The sequence below is a fragment of the Lucilia sericata genome, unplaced genomic scaffold (assembly GCF_015586225.1).
Source record: "Lucilia sericata isolate MDLA Ls3-8-SP2 unplaced genomic scaffold, ASM1558622v1 Contig000270F_arrow, whole genome shotgun sequence".
Lineage (NCBI taxonomy): Eukaryota > Metazoa > Arthropoda > Insecta > Diptera > Calliphoridae > Lucilia > Lucilia sericata.
The window spans coordinates 408,366-428,863 of NW_023994295.1; the positions used below are offsets into that span (position 1 = coordinate 408,366).

At 32.1% G+C, this 20,498-nt stretch overlaps 1 protein-coding gene across 1 annotated transcript in view; it reads left to right on the plus strand.

Annotated features, from left to right (window-relative positions):
- LOC119603018 (cGMP-dependent protein kinase, isozyme 2 forms cD4/T1/T3A/T3B) overlaps positions 1–20,498 on the plus strand; it is a 99,383-nt gene that overhangs the window by 77,864 nt on the left and 1,021 nt on the right. The window contains 5 exon segments of the mRNA XM_037954872.1: positions 12,756–12,975; positions 19,474–19,710; positions 19,780–19,929; positions 20,030–20,285; positions 20,287–20,497. Coding sequence (XP_037810800.1) covers positions 12,756–12,975; positions 19,474–19,710; positions 19,780–19,929; positions 20,030–20,285; positions 20,287–20,497 — 1,074 coding nt within the window.

Below are 20,498 nucleotides of genomic sequence, written 5' to 3' on the forward strand. Positions count from 1 at the left end.
TTCGTGTTACTCCGAGATTATTGATTCATCAGGTGCGTTTGTTAGGATTTCTTTACTCCTCTTTTCTGATTTGTCCGGCATTTATCCGCCTGTCAGTAGCTTTGCGCTACGTGATCTCTTGGCAAGAGATTAGATAGTTCGAGTACTCCAGCAAAGTGCTTGTACATGGACCCTCAGAACCATGTACACAAATAACCACCTGAGTGTTCTTCATTTAAGTCACTCTGGGGCACGTGGTAGACTATTCTCCATTCTACCCAGTTGGAGAATGGTCTACCACTGGAAAATAAGCCCGTCAAGACAGGTGTTTACGTAAAGCACTTGTAAGACGTTCTTGTTCCCGTGATTGGAGAGGTCTCTTTGGGATGCACGTAGTGGCTGTAGTGTAAATTCAAACTCTTTGGAAGAGAATTTTGGTTTAAAGATTGATACACGGTGAAGTCCATATTTCGGGATAAGAGATATTATGTGGCTCGAGTACTTGAGCAAAGTGTTTGTAGACATACAAAATGGGTGCAGGACACTCCACAGGTCGGTGGTTAGTCATTTAAGAGTTCATCCGGTGGTTGTAAAAGTACCAAGTACCAAGAAATAAGGCCGAAAAGGCAGAAGTTTAAGAAGACGGTAATGACTTATCTATAAGGACTCGTATTATGTATACTTTTTAGGATCGGAAACCTATATTATAGAAATTACAAAAGAAATTACCATCTTATATATACCCATCTTACGAAGATGAAGGGTATAAATAACACAAAATATAAAATGTTGAATGAATGGTTCATTTTAATATTTCAAGTTACTGTAGCATTTAAATTCCGGTTTTTATATTTCTTTTTTATTTTTCGGTCATTGGACGGAAATTTAATAATGTTGCGGCACAACATACATATACATACATATGTATATAGATACCTTACCGTAACCCAACATTTGAAATAAATAGAAATTCGCAATAGGTATTAGGGTTTTTTTTTTTTGTACCCACTCTTAAAAAATTGTAGGTGTGTTTGAAATTCCAAAAAATAAAACTCTAAACTTTTAAAAAACAAGCAAACCAATAATGATAATTACTTTTTAAAAAACGAGATTTAAATTATACAGAAACACCTAATCTTAGATTATCTGTTTCTCTCACTCTCTCTCTCTATATATATTTATATATATCTCTCTGTGCAGTATGACGTACTTACTACTTATGTGCTTATAACCTTTGACTTTTGTAATCTTTAAAACTTATTGATTTATTATTTTGTTTCTGTTATTTTTTTTTGGTTCGTTAACTTCTTGTAATAAACTTTATACAAATAAGACATTTAAACCCAAACGTTTATTTTTACATGATCTAAATGTTGAAGGTCTTTCAAGTCATTATGTTTAATTTTTATAATTTTTTTGCTTTAAAGAAGCATCCGCAATTAAGTGAAAAAAAAAGTTGGCAAATGAGGTAATGTTGTTGTTAATTGCCCCTATGATTTTTAGAAATAATTAATTTAAGAAATAATTTAATAATTTAAGAAATAAATAAAAAAATAAAACTAAAATTGTTTCTGAAATTATTTCATTGTTCTTTAAAGTTTTCTTTAAAAAGAGTTTTCAATGAATTTTCGAGGCAAAGTTTTGACCCTCACGCTCGAGATAACTCCAAGATAAGCCCCTTAAACGCATTAAGCATTTTCTCAAGCTTGACCTCACAATTGATTTTGACTTCTTTAAAGCTCTTTTTCCAAAAATTTGCTGCTTATTGGATGCAATGACCCACAGATATGATCAATTTTAACGTGAGTATTTAAAGACACGGTTTAGTTCATTCCCCGATCAGAAACTTAGCTTCCTCATGGCAGTCTGCCATACATGAGTACCAATTTCAAGCCGTGTATTTGGTTCAGAGCGAATATGTACAGGACGCGACACCCTGTTGCAATGTAACTCTACATCAAGCTAGCTCACTCATTCTACAAATTTTTGAAGATCAATCACAATAGAAGATGAGTAAAATGTCATTTTAATTATAATTTTGATCAATTCCACTAACTTAACTAAAACAACAAAAGTCAATGTAATTAAAAAAAAACAAATCGTGCAACAAAGTGCACGCTTTCCCAGACATTCAACTACTTTAATAAAGGACATTCAAAAAATTTGTTTTTGAACTCATCATTCGTGATGAACCAACCAAAACCAGTGTACTTTTATTTTTACTTCAAAATTGTATGTTAATTGTTTTAAGTTAATTAAACTAAATATTGCATAACATTCAGTACTGCAATTGCAAATCAACAATACAACGTCTAGCGCAACTAAAACGAAATTAACACTTAAGAACCGTTAAAAAACCATAACGATCGTGCTGCCCGTTTCAAATGTGTCCACTAAGTAGCGAAACAGGTTTCTTTTCCTTTTTGTGTTTTTTTTTGTGCAAAATTCACAGTTTCTTTTCTGTTTCTTTCGTTATTTGTTTTAACTGACTTGTTGACCTTGCTGTGTTGTTTCTGTTGCTGGTCGGTACTCGCAATGTATTTCAGTTGCTGATCGTATGTATCAGGCATGGGGAATTGACTTTTTGAAAATAGTACTAACTTATAACAAAAGTAGCTAGAGCATAGACTATATATAGATATGTGGACTAGACTATACACAAAAGTATAGACTAGACTATAGACTAGACTATAGACTAGACCATTGACTAGACTATAGACTAAACTATAAACTAGACTATAGATTAGACTATAGACTAGACTATAGACTAGACTATAGACTAGACTATAGACTAGACTATAGACTAGCCTATAGACTAGACTATAGACTAGACTATAGACTAGACTATAGACTAGACTATAGACTAGACTAGACTAGACTATAGACTAGACTATAGACTAGACTATAGACTAGACTATAGACTAGACTAGACTATAGACTAGACTATAGACTAGACTATCGACTAGACTATAGACTAGACTATAGACTAGACTATAGACTAGACTATAGACTAGACTATAGACTAGACTATAGACTAGACTATAGACTAGACTATAGACTAGACTATAGACTAGACTATAGACTAGACTATAGACTAGACTATAGACTAGACTATAGACTAGACTATAGACTAGACTATAGACTAGACTATAGACTAGACTATAGACTAGACTATAGACTAGACTATAGACTAGACTATAGACTAGACTATAGACTAGACTATAGACTAGACTATAGACTAGACTATAGACTAGACTATAGACTAGACTATAGACTATAGACTAGACTATAGACTAGACTATAGACTAGACTATAGACTAGACTATAGACTAGACTATAGACTAGACTATAGACTAGACTATAGACTAGACTATACTATAGACTAGACTAGACTAGACTATAGACTAGACTAGACTAGACTATAGACTAGACTTTAGACTAGACTATAGACTAGACTATAGACTAGACTATAGACTAGACTATAGACTAGACTATAGACTAGACTATAGACTAGACTATAGACTAGACTATAGACTAGACTATAGACTAGACTATAGACTAGACTATAGACTAGACTTTAGACTAGACTTTAGACTAGACTATAGACTAGACTATAGACTAGACTATAGACTAGACTATAGACTAGACTATAGACTAGACTATAGACTAGACTATAGACTAGACTATAGACTAGACTATAGACTAGACTATAGACTAGACTATAGACTAGACTATAGACTAGACTATAGACTAGACTATAGACTAGACTATAGACTAGACTATAGACTAGACTATAGACTAGACTATAGACTAGACTATAGACTAGACTATAGACTAGACTATAGACTAGACTATAGACTAGACTATAGACCAGACTATAGACTAGACTATAGACTAGACTATAGACTAGACTATAGACTAGACTATAGACTAGACTATAGACTAGACTATAGACTAGACTATAGACTAGATAATAGACTAGATAATAGACTAGACTATAGACTAGACTATAGACTAGACTATAGACTAGACTATAGACTAGACTATAGACTAGACTATAGACTAGACTATAGACTAGACTATAGACTAGACTATAGACTAGACTATAGACTAGACTATAGACTAGACTATAGACTAGACTATAGACTAGACTATAGACTAGACTATAGACTAGACTTTAGACTAGACTATAGACTAGACTATAGACTAGACTATAGACTAGACTTTAGACTAGACTATAGACTAGACTATAGACTAGACTATAGACTAGACTATAGACTAGACTATAGACTAGACTATAGACTAGACTATAGACTAGACTATAGACTAGACTATAGACTAGACTATAGACTAGACTATAGACTAGACTATAGACTAGACTATAGACTAGGACTATATACTAGACTATAGACTAGGACTTTAGACTAGACTATAGACTAGACTATAAACTAGACTATAGACTAGACTATAGACTAGACTATAAGACTAGACTATAGACTAGACTATAGACTAGACTATAGACTAGACTATAGACTAGACTATAGACTAGACTTTAGACTAGACTATAGACTAGACTATAGACTAGACTATATACTAGACTATAGACTAGACTTTAGACTAGACTATAGACTAGACTATAGACTAGACTAGACTATAGACTAGACTATAGACTAGACTATAGACTAGACTATAGACTAGACTATAGACTAGACTATAGACTAGACTAGACGATTAGACTAGACTATAGACTAGACTATAGACTAGACTATAGACTAAACTATAAACTAGACTATAGACTAGACTATAGACTAGACTATAGACTAGACTATAGACTAGACTATAGACTAGACTATAGACTAGACTATAGACTAGACTAGACTATAGACTAGACTATAGACTAGACTATAGACTAGACTATAGACTAGACTATAGACTAGACTATAGACTAGACTATAGACTAGACTATAGACTAACTATAAACTAGACTATAGACTAGACTATAGACTAGACTATAGACTAGACTAGACTTTAGACTAGACTATAGACTAGACTATAGACTAGACTATAGACTAGACTATAGACTAGACTTTAGACTAGACTATAGACTAGACTATAGACTAGACTATAGACTAGACTATAGACTAGACTATAGACTAGACTATAGACTAGACTATAGACTAGACTATAGACTAGACTATAGACTAGACTATAGACTAGACTATAGACTAGACTATAGACTAGACTATAGACTAGACTATAGACTAGACTATAGACTAGACTATAGACTAGACTATAGACTAGACTAGACTATAGACTAGACTATAGACTAGACTATACCCTAGACTATAGACTAGACTATAGACTAGACTATAGACCAGACTATAGACTAGACTATAGACTAGACTATAGACTAGACTATAGACTAGACTATAGACTAGACTATAGACTAGACTATAGACTAGACTATAGACTAGACTATAGACTAGACTATAGACTAGACTATAGACTAGACTATAGACTAGACTATAGACTAGACTATAGACTAGACTATAGACTAGACTATAGACTATACTATAGACTAGACTTTAGACTAGACTTTAGACTAGACTTTAGACTAGACTTTAGACTAGACTATAGAGTAGACTATAGACTAGACTATAGACTAGACTATAGACTAGACTATAGACTAGACTATAGACTAGACTATAGACTAGACTATAGACTAGACTATAGACTAAACTATAGACTAGACTATAGACTAGACTATAGACTAGACTATAGACTAGACTATAGACTAGACTATAGACTAGACTATAGACTAGACTTTAGACTATACTATAGACTAGACTTTAGACTATACTATAGACTAGACTTTAGACTATACTATAGACTAGACTTTAGACTATACTATGGACTATACTTTAGACTAGACTATAGACTAGACTTTAGACTAGACTATAGACTAGACTATAGACTAGACTATAGACTAGACTAGACTTTAGACTATACTATAGACTAGACTTTAGACTAGACTAGACTATAGACTAGACTATAGACTAGACTATAGACTAGACTATAGACTAGACTATAGACTAGACTATAGACTAGAATATAGACTAGACTATAGACTAGAATATAGACTAGACTATAGACTAGAATATAGACTAGACAATAGACTAGACAATAGACTAGACAATAGACTAGACAATAGACTAGACTATAGACTAGACTATAGATATCAAAAAGTACAAAGCTACTTCATTGTCCATACCTGGTATGTAAACTGTATAAAATCGTGCTCTCTCTCTGGGTTTGGGTTGTCCAGTAATTAATTGGCATTAGTCATAATCGAGTCATTATTTTATACGAATGTTTTTGAAAAAAAAGATTTATTTAAAGAACTTGTTTTAATTAAGATTTTTTTTGTACTAGTTTTTATTTTTGTAGACTGTATGCAAATGTTTAATGGAATAAAATGTTTTAGCAAAAAATGGGTGGTTGGTTCATGGCTTAAAAATAAACATTTCTACGAATGTTACTTGTTTTGTTTTTTGTAGATGTCTTTTGTTTAATTATATAAATTTAATATTAAATGTGTATTATTTAATAAATTACTGTTATAAGATGTATAATTTTATAATCTTCAAGAATTTTAAAAGAAATTTGCGGAACCTAGTAATTACGTTATTGATGACAACAGACATTTTTAACAGTTTTAAGATTTTTTAATAAAATAATCAATGACTTTCACATATAACTCGCTCTTTGTAAATCCTCAGTTACGATTTTTAATCTTTCTATTGTGACCAAGAGCATATCGATTTGGAAGCCTTTTCAAAGTGTAGGATTTTTTTTGTCTAATCTTCGATCTTCTATATTAATAAAAGAGTAATATTTGTTCATAACCGATTAACTCAGGAAGTACTACCCCTGTTGGTACAAATTTTCGTGTATATATATGTATATATTCAAGGGATCGTGAGGAGCGTTTCTGTTGTAAAACTATACATTAGATGTCACTGCAGTATTAAATTTTAGACATTAAACTTAAATTATTTTAAGATTTTAGGTGATAGAGGAACCATCAATGGGAACCACTAGTATTTCTAAAAAATTTAGGTCATAAGCGACCTAATACAAAATCTTTAAATGAAAATAGTAATATTCTAAATTTAAAGTTCTTCACATTTTAAAATGACTTTCACAAATTTTTTGTTAGTTATGTTATTTTGTATTTGATCTGACGATTATGTTTAGAATTTTTAAAGTGGGATTTAAATCACATGCAATGGATTTTTTAGCAAAACATAATGAAAAGAATTTGTAACCCACATTCTCAGGCTTGTTAAAGCCTAATAGCGTAAAAAGGGGTAATGAGGCCTTTTAAAAGGCCTTGTAACAAGTTGTTATAATTTCATTAGAAATGACACTTAACAATTTCCTTGAAGATGCCTGGTACTTTTTAATAACCTGTAGAAATAATGAATGTTAGTACTTTTAGATATTCGGCCTTTTAAGGGGTGAAAATAGTGGCTATTTTGGGTACTTTTCTCACAGAACATTGAATGGCGAAGAAAGTACAAAAGTAACACTATATCAAGAACTATTTTTGGTAATTTTTCGTTCTTCGAAAGGTGCTTTTTGAGTTTTCTATAATATTGAACCTAGAAACGTAAAATTAATAATTTCAAGTCTGTAGTAAATGAGAAGCTACAAAGGAGACTTTTTAGTACTTTTTTCAGACTTCGAAAGGAACTTTTTGAATTTTCTTTAATATTGTATTTCTGTATAGATAGATAGATAGAATAGATAGATAGATAGATAGATAGATAGATAGATAGATAGATAGATAGATAGATAGATAGATAGATAGATAGATAGATAGATAGATAGATAGATAGATAGATAGATAGATAGATAGATAGATAGATAGATGATAGATAGATAGATAGATAGTAGATAGATAGATAGATAGATAGATAGATAGATAGATAGATAGATAGAGATAGATAGATAGATAGATAGATAGATAGATAGATAGATAGATAGATAGATAGATAGATAGATAGATAGATAGATAGATAGATAGATAGATAGATAGATAGATAGATAGATAGATAGATAGATAGATAGATAGATAGATAGATAGATAGATAGATAGATAGATAGATAGATAGATAGATAGATAGATAGATAGATAGATAGATAGATAGATAGATAGATAGATAGATAGATAGATAGATAGATAGATAGATAGATAGATAGATAGATAGATAGATAGATAGATAGATAGATAGATAGATAGATAGATAGATAGATAGATAGATAGATGATAGATAGATAGATAGATAGATAGATAGATAGATAGATAGATAGATAGATAGATAGATAGATAGATAGATAGATAGATAGATAGATAGATAGATAGAGATAGATAGATAGATAGATAGATAGATAGATAGATAGATAGATAGATAGAGATAGATAGATAGATAGATAGATAGATAGATAGATAGATAGATAGATAGATAGATAGATAGATAGATAGATAGATAGATAGATAGATAGATAGATAGATAGATAGATAGATAGATAGATAGATAGATAGATAGATAGATAGATAGATAGATAGATAGATAGATAGATAGATAGATAGATAGATAGATAGATAGATAGATAGATAGATAGATAGATAGATAGATAGATAGATAGATAGATAGATAGATAGATAGATAGATAGATAGATAGATAGATAGATAGATAGATAGATAGATAGATAGATAGATAGATAGATAGATAGATAGATAGATAGATAGATAGATAGATAGATAGATAGATAGATATAGATAGATAGATAGATAGATAGATAGATAGATAGATAGATAGATAGATAGATAGATAGATAGATAGATAGCTAGATAGATAGATAGATAGATAGATAGATAGATAGATAGATAGATAGATAGATAGATAGATAGATAGATAGATAGATGATAGATAGATAGATAGATAGATAGATAGATAGATAGATAGATAGATAGATAGATAGATAGATAGATAGATAGATAGATAGATAGATAGATAGATAGATAGATAGATAGATAGATAGATAGATAGATAGATAGATAGATAGATAGATAGATAGATAGATAGGTAGGTAGTTAATTAGTAGTAGTTAGTTAGTTAGTTACGTTAGTTTTAATTGAGGTTCAAATCCGAAGAAATATACCTAGGCCTCTTCCGGGCCTGTGTGCGCTCCTTTACCAGTGCCTCAGGTGGGAATCGAACCCATAGACCCCATGTACAAAGATAACATTAAACATTCAGAGTCCTGAGTGATTAGAAATCCGCAAGAGAAGGGGTTTTTGGCAGTTTTTTGTTATTTAACTGGTACTTTTGAGTTTGTACCAAAAAATGTGCTACTTCGTACTACATGGTACCAAAAGGTAGTTTTTGATTTTTTATATTTTTGTCTTAGAAATAAGGAATTGAACATGCAGAGTCCTGATTAATAAGAATCTTTAACAGGGCACCTTTTGGTACTTTTTCGTCAATCAACTAGTACCTTTTGTAAAAGAGCTTTTTGTCTAGTTAAAGCTTATAATACGAAAACAAATATCCGAAGTAACTTTTAAAAGTCTTCATATTAATTGAACATTGATCACTTATGTAGTTACACACTTAAAGACTATTAAGGTATTTTAGAATGTTTTACCAAGAAAACAGAAACGTCACTTGAATATTTTAGAAAGGAAGGCCTAATTGATAAGGCCTTTTGATTTTCATACCCGCTAGCTACATATTCTTATTTTTAGCACCTTGTGCCATTATTTCGTTTTGTAAAATTGATGATGCGTTGCTATTATTATAATTACTCAGTAAATAGTATGTTGTAATAATAATTACTATAAAAAAAACACATACATACTTCAAAAAGAAATTACAAAAACAATGTATAAAAAAACAACAATAAAAGAAACACTAAAAAGGCAGCAAAAAGAAGACATTTTAATATGTATAAATAATCAGCATGTAGTAGTGTGGATTGGAGGTACTATTTTGGTATGCAATCAATGAACATATAAAGTTTTTCAATTACGCAAAACATTGTTTAGGTTTTGATATATAGTTTTTTGATCTTTTTTTTTTTTTTTTGAATTTTTTTTTTAGTATGTTGTACTCGTCAGTTATTGGAATAAAATTGAATGCTATACAAATGAATGAATAAATAAAACAAGTCAGAAATTATAGTCGGGCGAGGCCGACTATATAATACCCTACACCTTTGACAAAAATATACTGTGATTTATTTGCCATAATAATGCATTTAAATTGAATTGTACCTTGCCTCAGACATACATACTTAAGCCGTTTATTGTTGAATAAAATTGTGGACATTTAAGTGAAATTTTGATGGGGGCTTTTCATAGGGGCTAGGGTCATATGAGGACCTATTATTATGGAATTCATGAGGGTCATCAAATCTTGTATAGAACTTGGTTTTTGCAGCTTTTTGTCGAGATATGAGTATATTAAATATAATTATGAACTTAAAAGCCCTAATCGGCGGGTTCAGTAGTATGGGGGCTAGGTGAAATAATGGACTGATGTAAGCCATTTTCAACAGGCTTCGTTTACGGTACCATAAAATATCATGTGCCAAATTTCATTGAATTATCTCCAAAATTGCGACCTGTAGTTTGATTACAAAGTTTAAAAGCCCTATTCGGGGGGTTCAGTCGTATGGGGGCTAGGTGAAATAATGGACCGATGTTAACCATTTTCAATAGGCTTCGTCCCTGGGACAATAGAAGATCATGTAGCAAATTTCATTGAATTATCTTCAAAATTGCGACCTGTAGTTTGATTACAAGGTTTACATGGACGGACGGACGGACGGACATAGCTAAATCGACTCAGAAAATGATTCTGAGCCGATTGGTATACTTTAAGGTGGGTATAGGACCAATATTATTGTGTGTTACAAACATCAGCACAAACCCAATATACCCTCCCCACTGAAGTGGTGTAGGGTATAATGATGTTTAAGACAACAGCGCAAGTATGTTTTGTTTTGGCTGATTTTTTAATTTTAATTGACTCGGGGTCTTCTAGTAGTAAAAATCAAACTAAAAACACAAATACTCGTTCGTGGTGGCAACAATTTCGCGTTATAACTGAGAAAAAAACTTAATATTTCAAATAATATAGAGAAAAACGTTGGCAAAAGTTTAATTAAATTAATAAAAAAAAAAGTAAAATCTAAGAAAATGCAACATTTTAAATTGAAAACAAAAATAATGACTTTAAAAGCCTGAACCAAATCCAACGTCCCTAAACAAAAATAAATTAACAAAAAATTACACAAAATGAAAATACAGCGTTATCCTGGTAAAGCGGTCGATGCGAGTTTATCACTAGACCGCAACAATGCCATGGTGGAGTTATATGAGGCCAACTGGTGTCAAGCGCATCAAAATTTTGGCCAAATCAGAGTAAATGATACAAATACAACACTACATGTACCTAATAACAGCGAATACTCACAGCAATCCTCGACAGAAGAACAACCTTTAAAACAAAGTCATAACATTAGCAGTAATGGAATTTATAGTGGTGGCAGTTACTTAAAGGAGGGCGTATCCACGCTCAGTAAATATCAAATGAATCTGGAGCAAATACGTGCCTTGGAACGTCAAAGCAAAGATGAGTCTGTAGTAAATACCTTAAAAGACTTAAATGGTTATAAACCCTCTACGCTAAGACAAAAAGCCATAAAACCCAATTACGATTGGGATAAACCCATAACGGAGGAGCCAACATTACAAAATGACTTACAATCTCAATATGACTCTTCATCCATAAGTAATTATGGTACAGAGAAACGTCAGCAGAGACCTCGACAGCAAATATCTATAAAACCTCCCTCCTTAAAGAGGTCACAAACCATGATTTATAATACACGGACCTCTAAAACGGATATAAATAACTCATGGCTAAACAATACTCAACATGCTACACACTCATCCTCCTTTCTTCCCACTACTGTTGTTCAGGGTGATGATAGTGTTAGTGACAAATACCAAACTGTGATATTAAAACAACCACAAGCCCTTAAAAAGCATATGTTACCTGCCAATAACTGTGATAGTAGTTTAAGTTCTTTTACTACAACTACTACTAACGATCAATCTTCAGCCCCCATACCGAAACCACGTTCTATGGCCCATGTTAATCGCTCGAAATCTGTAAGATTTCCTTCATACACTCCACAACAAGATGAGGTCAGCCTTAAAACGTTTCCCAATACACTCACTATGATGAATACCATGCCTAAGCCCAGCACTAGACATCGTAAGATATCATTGGATATTAAACAAGATTTAAAACAAAATGTTGAACAACTAGCGGAGACCTTTGAAAATCTAAATGTTAATATAAAATATAATAACACACAACATGCTCGACAAAATAGTGATTCCTCTACATCATCCGGTCATTCGTCGAATGCTAGTTCTAGAGGTTCTCAAAAACTAAACGATCAATTTGTTATACCCCGACCTAGGCTAATAGTACCTATACATACGTATGCACGTAAACGTCGTACTGGTAATCTTAAAGATCAAGATTTAGAAACCATTAATAATGAGGATAATGAACTTTCGGATGGTAAGATGGTTTAAAAACTAAACTTTTTGGCTTAATTTCACTATTACATTATTATATTTCCCTAGAATTTTTCCAATAACTATTCTTAATTTTTTTTCTTACTCTAGAGGGTCGTGTTGAAGTTTCACGTGAGGGTAAATATCTGTCCACTTTATCGGGCGCTAAAGTTTTGGGTGAATTGGCCATTTTATATAATTGCCAACGTACCGCCACTATAACTGCTATATCCGAGTGTAAATTATGGGCCATCGAACGTCAATGTTTCCAGACCATAATGATGCGTACTGGTCTAATACGCCAAGCGGAATATACAGATTTTCTTAAAAGGTAAGTTTACGATTAACTTTAGATAGTTTTAAATCTGATGGGCGGTTCATTCCATTCGAATAGTAGATCGACAAACCCTGCAATCGTATACTGAAGAATGGATACTTGTTTTTTACCCTAGCAGGAAGTCGAATGTTATTTTGTGGACTTTGTCATTTCACAAAGTTATTTAAAAATTGTTAAAGACCTTTAAAAGCAATAACTCCTAGTAAAACACGTTTCTAAAACTAGATTCAAACGCAATATAAATCATTTACAACAAACTAAGCGATATTTTAAAGTGCTTCCATTACATTTGTAATTTATTTGTTATTTTCAAAGGTGTTTTTGGTCTGCTTATCCGTAATTTAGTTTTTTTTTTTTTGTGCGCCTAACATTTTATAACAACGACAAAAATTATAAAAGTGAAATCAAATTTGCTAAATATTTACCTAGCACTACATACTTTCATACATACAAACATACATACATACATACAAAACACAAGCAAATAAATAACTAAACCAACAACTTAATAGGGAATGTTGTATGTTGTTCAACAAAAAAAAAGGCATGAAAAAAATAATAATAATTTTCCATAAACAAATAACTGAGCAATTAATAAAAAGCAATAAAAACATCATATATTTATTGCTAAATTTGTGTAAAAAAGAAATATGTATGTAAAAATAAAAAGAAATAACGTGAGGTCTGTAAAATGTTTGTGGTGGTGGTCATGCTCATCGTTATAACGTCACACTGCAAATACGAATCTACTACCCTAACCAGCTCCATAATTATTAAAGTGATATTCGTTTACATAAAGCGTGTCCCAAACTGTGTTCTTTCATTTCACTTACTGATTCACTTACATAGTATAGTCTAGACTCTAGTCTGTAGTCTAATCTTTAGTCTAATATGTAGTCTAGTCTATAGTCTAGTATACAGTCTAGTATATAGTATAGTCTATAGTCTAGTAAATAGTCTAGTCTATAGTCTAGTCTATAGTCTTGTATATAGTCTAACCTATAGTCTAGCATATAATATAATCAATAAACCATTTTATAGTCTAGTCTATATTCGAGTCTAGTCTAATCTATATTCTAGTCTATAGACTATTTAATAGTCTAGTCTGTATTCGAGTCTAGTCTAATCTATAGTCTAGTCTTGTATATAGTTTAGTCTATAGTCTAGTCTATAGTCTAGTCTATAGTCTAGTCTATAGTCTAGTCTATAGTCTAGTCTATAGTCTAGTCTATAGTCTAGTCTGATGTAGTATATAGTCTAGTCTTTTGTCTAGTCTATAGTATAGTCCGTAGTCTAGTCTATAGTCTAGTCTATAGTCTATTCTATAGTCTAGTCTATAGTCTAGTCTAAAGACTAGTCTATATTCTAGTCTATAGTCTAGTCTATAGCCTAGTCTACAGTCTAGTCTATAGCCTAGTCTATAGTCTAGTCTATAGTCTAGTCTATAGTCTAGTCTATAGTCTAGTCTATAGTCTAGTCTATAGTCTAGTCTATAGTCTAGTCTATAGTCTAGTCTATAGTCTAGTCTATAGTCTAGTCTATAGTCTAGTCTATAGTCTAGTCTATAGTCTAGTCTAGTCTATAGTCTAGTCTATAGTCTAGTCTATAGTCTAGTCTATAGTCTAGTCTATAGTCTAGTCTAAAGTCTAGTCTATAGTCTAGTCTATAGTCTAGTCTATAGTCTAGTCTATAGTCTAGTCTATAGTCTAGTCTATAGTCTAGTCTATAGTCTAGTCTATAGTCGTCTATAGTCTAGTCTATAGTCTAGTCTATATAGTCTAGTATAGTCTAGTCTAGTCTAGTCTAGTCTATAGTCTAGTCTATAGTATAGTCTGTCGTCTAGTCTATAGTCTAGTCTATAGTCTAGTCTATAGTCTAGTCTATAGTCTAGTCTATAGTCTAGTCTATAGTCTAGTCTATAGTCTAGTCTATAGTATAGTCTATAGTCTAGTCTATAGTCTAGTCTATAGTCTAGTCTATAGTCTAGTCTATAGTCTAGTCTATAGTCTAGTCTATAGTCTAGTCTATAGTCTAGTCTATAGTCTAGTCTATAGTCTAGTCTATAGTCTAGTCTATAGTCTAGTCTATAGTCTAGTCAATAGTCTAGTCTATAGTCTAGTCTATAGTCTAGTCTATAGTCTAGTCTATAGTCTAGTCTATAGTCTAGTCTATAGTCTAGTCTATAGTCTAGTCTATAGTCTAGTCTATAGTCTAGTCTAGTCTATAGTCTAGTCTATAGTCTAGTCTATAGTCTAGTCTATAGTCTAGTCTATAGTTTAGTCTATAGTCTAGTCTATAGTCTAGTCTATAGTCTAGTCTATAGTCTAGTCTATAGTCTAGTCTATAGTCTAGTCTATAGTCTAGTCTATAGTCTAGTCTATAGTTCTAGTCTATAGTCTAGTCTATATTCTAGTCTATAGTCTAGTCTAGTCTATAGTCTAGTCTATAGTCTAGTCTATAGTCTAGTCTATAGTCTAGTCTATAGTCTAGTCTATAGTTCTAGTCTATAGTCTAGTCTATATCTTAGTCTATAGTCTAGTCTCTAGTCTAGTCTATAGTCTAGTCTATAGTCCTAGTCTATAGTCTAGTCTATAGTCTAGTCTATAGTCTAGTCTATAGTCTAGTCTATAGTCTAGTCTATAGTCTAGTCTATAGTCTAGTCTATAGTCTAGTCTATAGCTAGTCTATAGTCTATCTATAGTCTAGTCTATAGTCTAGTCTATAGTCTAGTCTATAGTCTAGGCTTATAGTCTAGTCTATAGTCTAGTCTATAGTCCTAGTCTATAGTCTAGTCTATAGTCTAGTCTATAGTCTAGTCTATAGTCTAGTCTATAGTTAGTATAGTCTATATGTCTAGTCTATAGTCTAGTCTATAGTCTAGTATAGTCTATAGTCTAGTCTATAGTCGTCTATGTCTAGTCATAATCTAGTCTATAGTCTAGTCTATAGTCTATGTCTATAGTCTAGTCTATAGTCTAGTCTATAGTCTAGTCTATAGTGTCTATAGTCTAGTCTATAGTCTAGTCTATAGTCTAGTCTAGTCTATAGTCTAGTCTATAGTCTAGTCTATAGTCTAGTCTATAGTCTAGTCTATAGTCTAGTCTATAGTCTAGTCTAAAGTCTAGTCTATAGTCTAGTCTATAGTCTAGTCTATAGTCTAGTCTATAGTCTAGTCTATAGTCTAGTCTATAGTCTAGTCTATAGTCTAGTCTATAGTCTAGTCTATAGTCTAGTCTATAGTCTAGTCTATAGTAGTCTATAGTCTAGTCTATAGTCTAGTCTATAGTCTAGTCTATAGTCTAGTCTGTAGTCTAGTCTATAGTCTAGTCTATAGTCTAGTCTATAGTCTAGTCTATAGTCTAGTCTATAGTCTAGTCTATAGTCTAGTCTATAGTCGTCTATAGTCTAGTCTATAGTATAGTCTATAGTATAGTCTATAGTCTAGTCTATAGTCTAGTCTATAGTCTAGTCTATAGTCTAGTCTATAGTCTAGTCTATATTCTAGTCTATAGTCTAGTCTATAGCCTAGTCTACAGTCTAGTCTATAGCCTAGTCTATAGTCTAGTCTCTAGTCTAGTCTATAGTCTAGTCTATAGTCTAGTCTATAGTCTAGTCTAGTCTAGTCTATAGTCTAGTCTATAGTCTAGTCTATAGTCTAGTCTATAGTCTAGTCTATAGTTAGTCTAGTCTATAGTCTAGTCTATAGTCTAGTCTATAGTCTAGTCTATAGTCTAGTCTATAGTCTAGTCTAAAGTCTAGTCTATAGTCTAGTCTATAGTCTAGTCTATAGTCTAGTCTATAGTCTAGTCTATAGTCTAGTCATATAGTCTATAGTCTAGTCTATAGTCTAGTCTATAGTCTAGTCTATAGTCTAGTCTATAGTCTAGTCTATAGTCTAGTCTGTAGTCTAGTCTATAGTCTAGTCTATAGTCTAGTCTATAGTCTAGTCTATAGTCTAGTCTATAGTATAGTCTATAGTCTAGTCTATAGTCTAGTCTATAGTCTAGTCTATAGTCTAGTCTATAGTATAGTCTAGTATAGTCTATAGTCTAGTCTATAGTCTAGTCTATAGTCTAGTCTATAGTCTAGTCTATAGTCTAGTCTATAGTCTAGTCTATAGTCTAGTCTATAGTCTAGTCTATAGTCTAGTCTATAGTCTAGTCTATAGTCTAGTCTATAGTCTAGTCTATAGTCTAGTCTATAGTCTAGTCTATAGTCTAGTCTATAGTCTAGTCTATAGTCTAGTCTATAGTCTAGTCTATAGTCTAGTCTATAGTCTAGTCTATAGTCTAGTCTATAGTCTAGTCTATAGTCTAGTCTAGTCTATAGTAGTCTAGTCTATAGTCTAGTCTATAGTCTAGTCTATAGTTTAGTCTATAGTCTAGTCTATAGTCTAGTCTATAGTCTAGTCTATAGCCTAGTCTATAGTCTAGTCTATAGTCTAGTCTATAGTCTAGTCTATAGTCTAGTCTATTTTCTAGTCTATTGTCTAGTCTATAGTATAGTCTAGTATAAGTCTAGTCTTTAGTCTAGTCTACTAGTCTAGTAGTCTATAGTCTAGTCTACAGTCTGGTCTATAGTCTAGTCTAGATTCTAGTCTATAGTCTAGTCTATTGTCTAGTCTATAGTCTAGTCTATAGTCTAGTCTATAGTATAGTCTATAGTCTAGCCTATAGTTCTGTCTAGACTAGTCTAGTATAAAGTCTAGTCTTTAGTCTAGTCTATAGTCTACTAGTCTATAATCTAGTCTATTGTCTAGTCTATAGTCTAGTCTATAGTCTAGTACACAGTCTAGTCTATAGTCTAGTCTATAGTCTAGTCTATAGTCTAGTCTATAGTCTAGTCTATAGTCTAGTCTATAGTCTAGTCTATAGTCTAGTCTATAGTCTAGTCTATAGTCTAGTCTTTAGTCTAGTCTATAGTCTACTAGTCTAGTAGTCTAGTCTATTGTCTAGTCTATAGTCTAGTCTATAGTCTAGTCTATAGTCTAGTCTATAGTCTATGTCTTACAGTCGAGTCTATAGTCTAGTCTATAGTCTAGTCTATAGTCTAGTCTAAGTCTAGTCTAGTCTATTTCTAGTCTATTGTCTAGTCTATAGTATAGTCTAGTATAAAGTCTAGTCTTTAGTCTAGTAGTCTATAGTCTAGTCTATAGTCTAGTCTAAAGTCTGGTCTACAGTCTAGTCTAGATTCTAGTCTTTAGTCTAGTCTATTGTCTAGTCTATAGTCTAGTGTATAGTCTAGTCTACAGTATAGTCTATAGTCTAGCCTATAGTTCTGTCTAGACTAGTCTAGTATAAAGTCTAGTATAAAGTCTAGTCTATAGTCTAGTGTATAGTCTAGCCTATAGTTCTGTCTAGACTAGTCTAGTATAAAGTCTAGTCTTTAGTCTAGTCTATAGTCTACTAGTCTAGTAGTCTATAGTCTAGTCTATTGTCTAGTCTATAGTCTAGTCTATAGTCTAGTCTATAGTCTAGTCTATAGTCTAGTCTAGTCCTATGGTCTAGTCTACAGTCTAGTCTATATTCTAGTCTATAGTCTAGTCTATTTTTTAGTCTATAGTCTAGTCTAGTCTATTGTCTAGTCTATTGTCTAGTCTATAATCTGGTCTATAGTCTAGTCTATAGTATAGTCTAGTCTATAGTTTAGTCTATAGTTTAGTCTATAGTTTAGTCTATAGTTTAGTCTATAGTTTAAGTTTATAGCCTAGTCTTAAGTCTATAGTCTACTGAAGTTAGTTTTTAGTTTAGTATAATGTCTAGTCTTTAGTCTAGTCTATATTCTTGTCTATATTCTAGTACATGGTTTCCCCTATAGTTTAGTCTATTGTCTTGTCTACAGTATATTCTATGGTATAGTTTATAGTCTATTCTATAGTCTTGTCTAAAGTATAGTCTGCAGTTAGGCTATGGTCTAGACCATAGTCTATGATCTAAAATCATAATCTTCTATAAAACAGTTTGTACGATGCTTTATTTGTTCATATTTGTGTATTAGTCTGACTGTGTTTGCTTAAAGGCCTACCACGAATGAACGTAGTTTCCAACCAACCAGTCTGAGTCAGCCCAACCATATTCATCAGTATCGTGTAGTTAGTAGTTGGTTACTGGTGGCAATGATGTTTGAAATTGTTTACAAATAAAACTTTCTCTCTTATTTCTGTTTGATATTTTTTCAAATAAATATTTAAGAAAAAAAAAAAAAAAAAAACGCAAAAATACTTGCACAATGATCTATCCATCCATCCGCGTATACTTATAATGACGCTGATGACGATGTTGATGATGATGGTGATGGTGATGGTCTTGAAATAGAAAAAGTTCGATGACTGAGGATGTTAAGAGTAGAGTATCTCTATGTATGAGATAATTTTATGAGCAAGACAAAAAAAAACAACATATTTCACTTTTTTTAAATTAACATTTTATAAAATTTTTCGCTTTTTTTTTAATGTGATTTCCTGTTTTCTTGATTTCTTCCTATTTGAAACAGTGTGCCTATATTTAAAAATCTCCAGGAAGATACTCTTATTAAAATTTCGGATATTTTGGAAGAGACCCATTACCAGCAGGGCGATTATATTGTAAGACAAGGAGCCAGAGGAGATACATTCTTTATTATATCTAAGGGTACGGTTAGGGTAACAATTAAACTGCCCAATACCCAAGAGGAGAAGTTTATAAGAACCTTATCGAAGGGAGATTTCTTTGGCGAAAAGGCTTTGCAAGGGTAAGTTGTCTTAAAGGATATATAACAAAAAGGACTTTTATCATTATTGTTGTTTTTTTTCCTCCAAAGGGATGACCTGCGTACCGCCAATATTATTTGTGATTCTCCCGATGGTGTCACCTGTTTGGTTATTGATCGTGAAACATTTAATCAACTAATATCGAATTTAGATGAAATTAAACATCGCTATGATGATGAGGGAACACTGGAAAGAAGAAAGTAAGTGAAACATTTAAGAATTGTAACTTACAACCTTACACTACCCATCATGAACACATGAACATTTATTATTTCCATTTTTTTTGTTTCGTTTTCTTAGGATCAATGAAGAATTCCGTGATGTTAATCTTACGGATCTGCGTGTCATTGCTACCTTGGGTGTAGGTGGTTTCGGTCGCGTTGAATTGGTTCAAATCAATGGCGATACGAATCGTTCATTCGCTTTGAAACAAATGAAAAAGGCTCAAATTGTTGAGACGCGACAACAGCAGCATATCATGTCCGAAAAGGAAATTATGGGTGAAGCCAATTGTCAATTTATTGTCAAACTCTTTAAGACATTTAGAGACAAGAAATAATCTCTATATGTTAATGGAAAGTTGTCTGGGCGGTGAATTGTGGACTATATTACGTGACAAAGGCAATTTTGATGACTCAACCACCAGATTCTATACAGCTTGTGTGGTCGAGGCCTTCGATTATCTGCATTCACGTAATATTATCTATCGTGACTTGAAACCGGAAAATCTTTTGCTAGATGAGAAGGGTTATGTTAAATTGGTTGATTT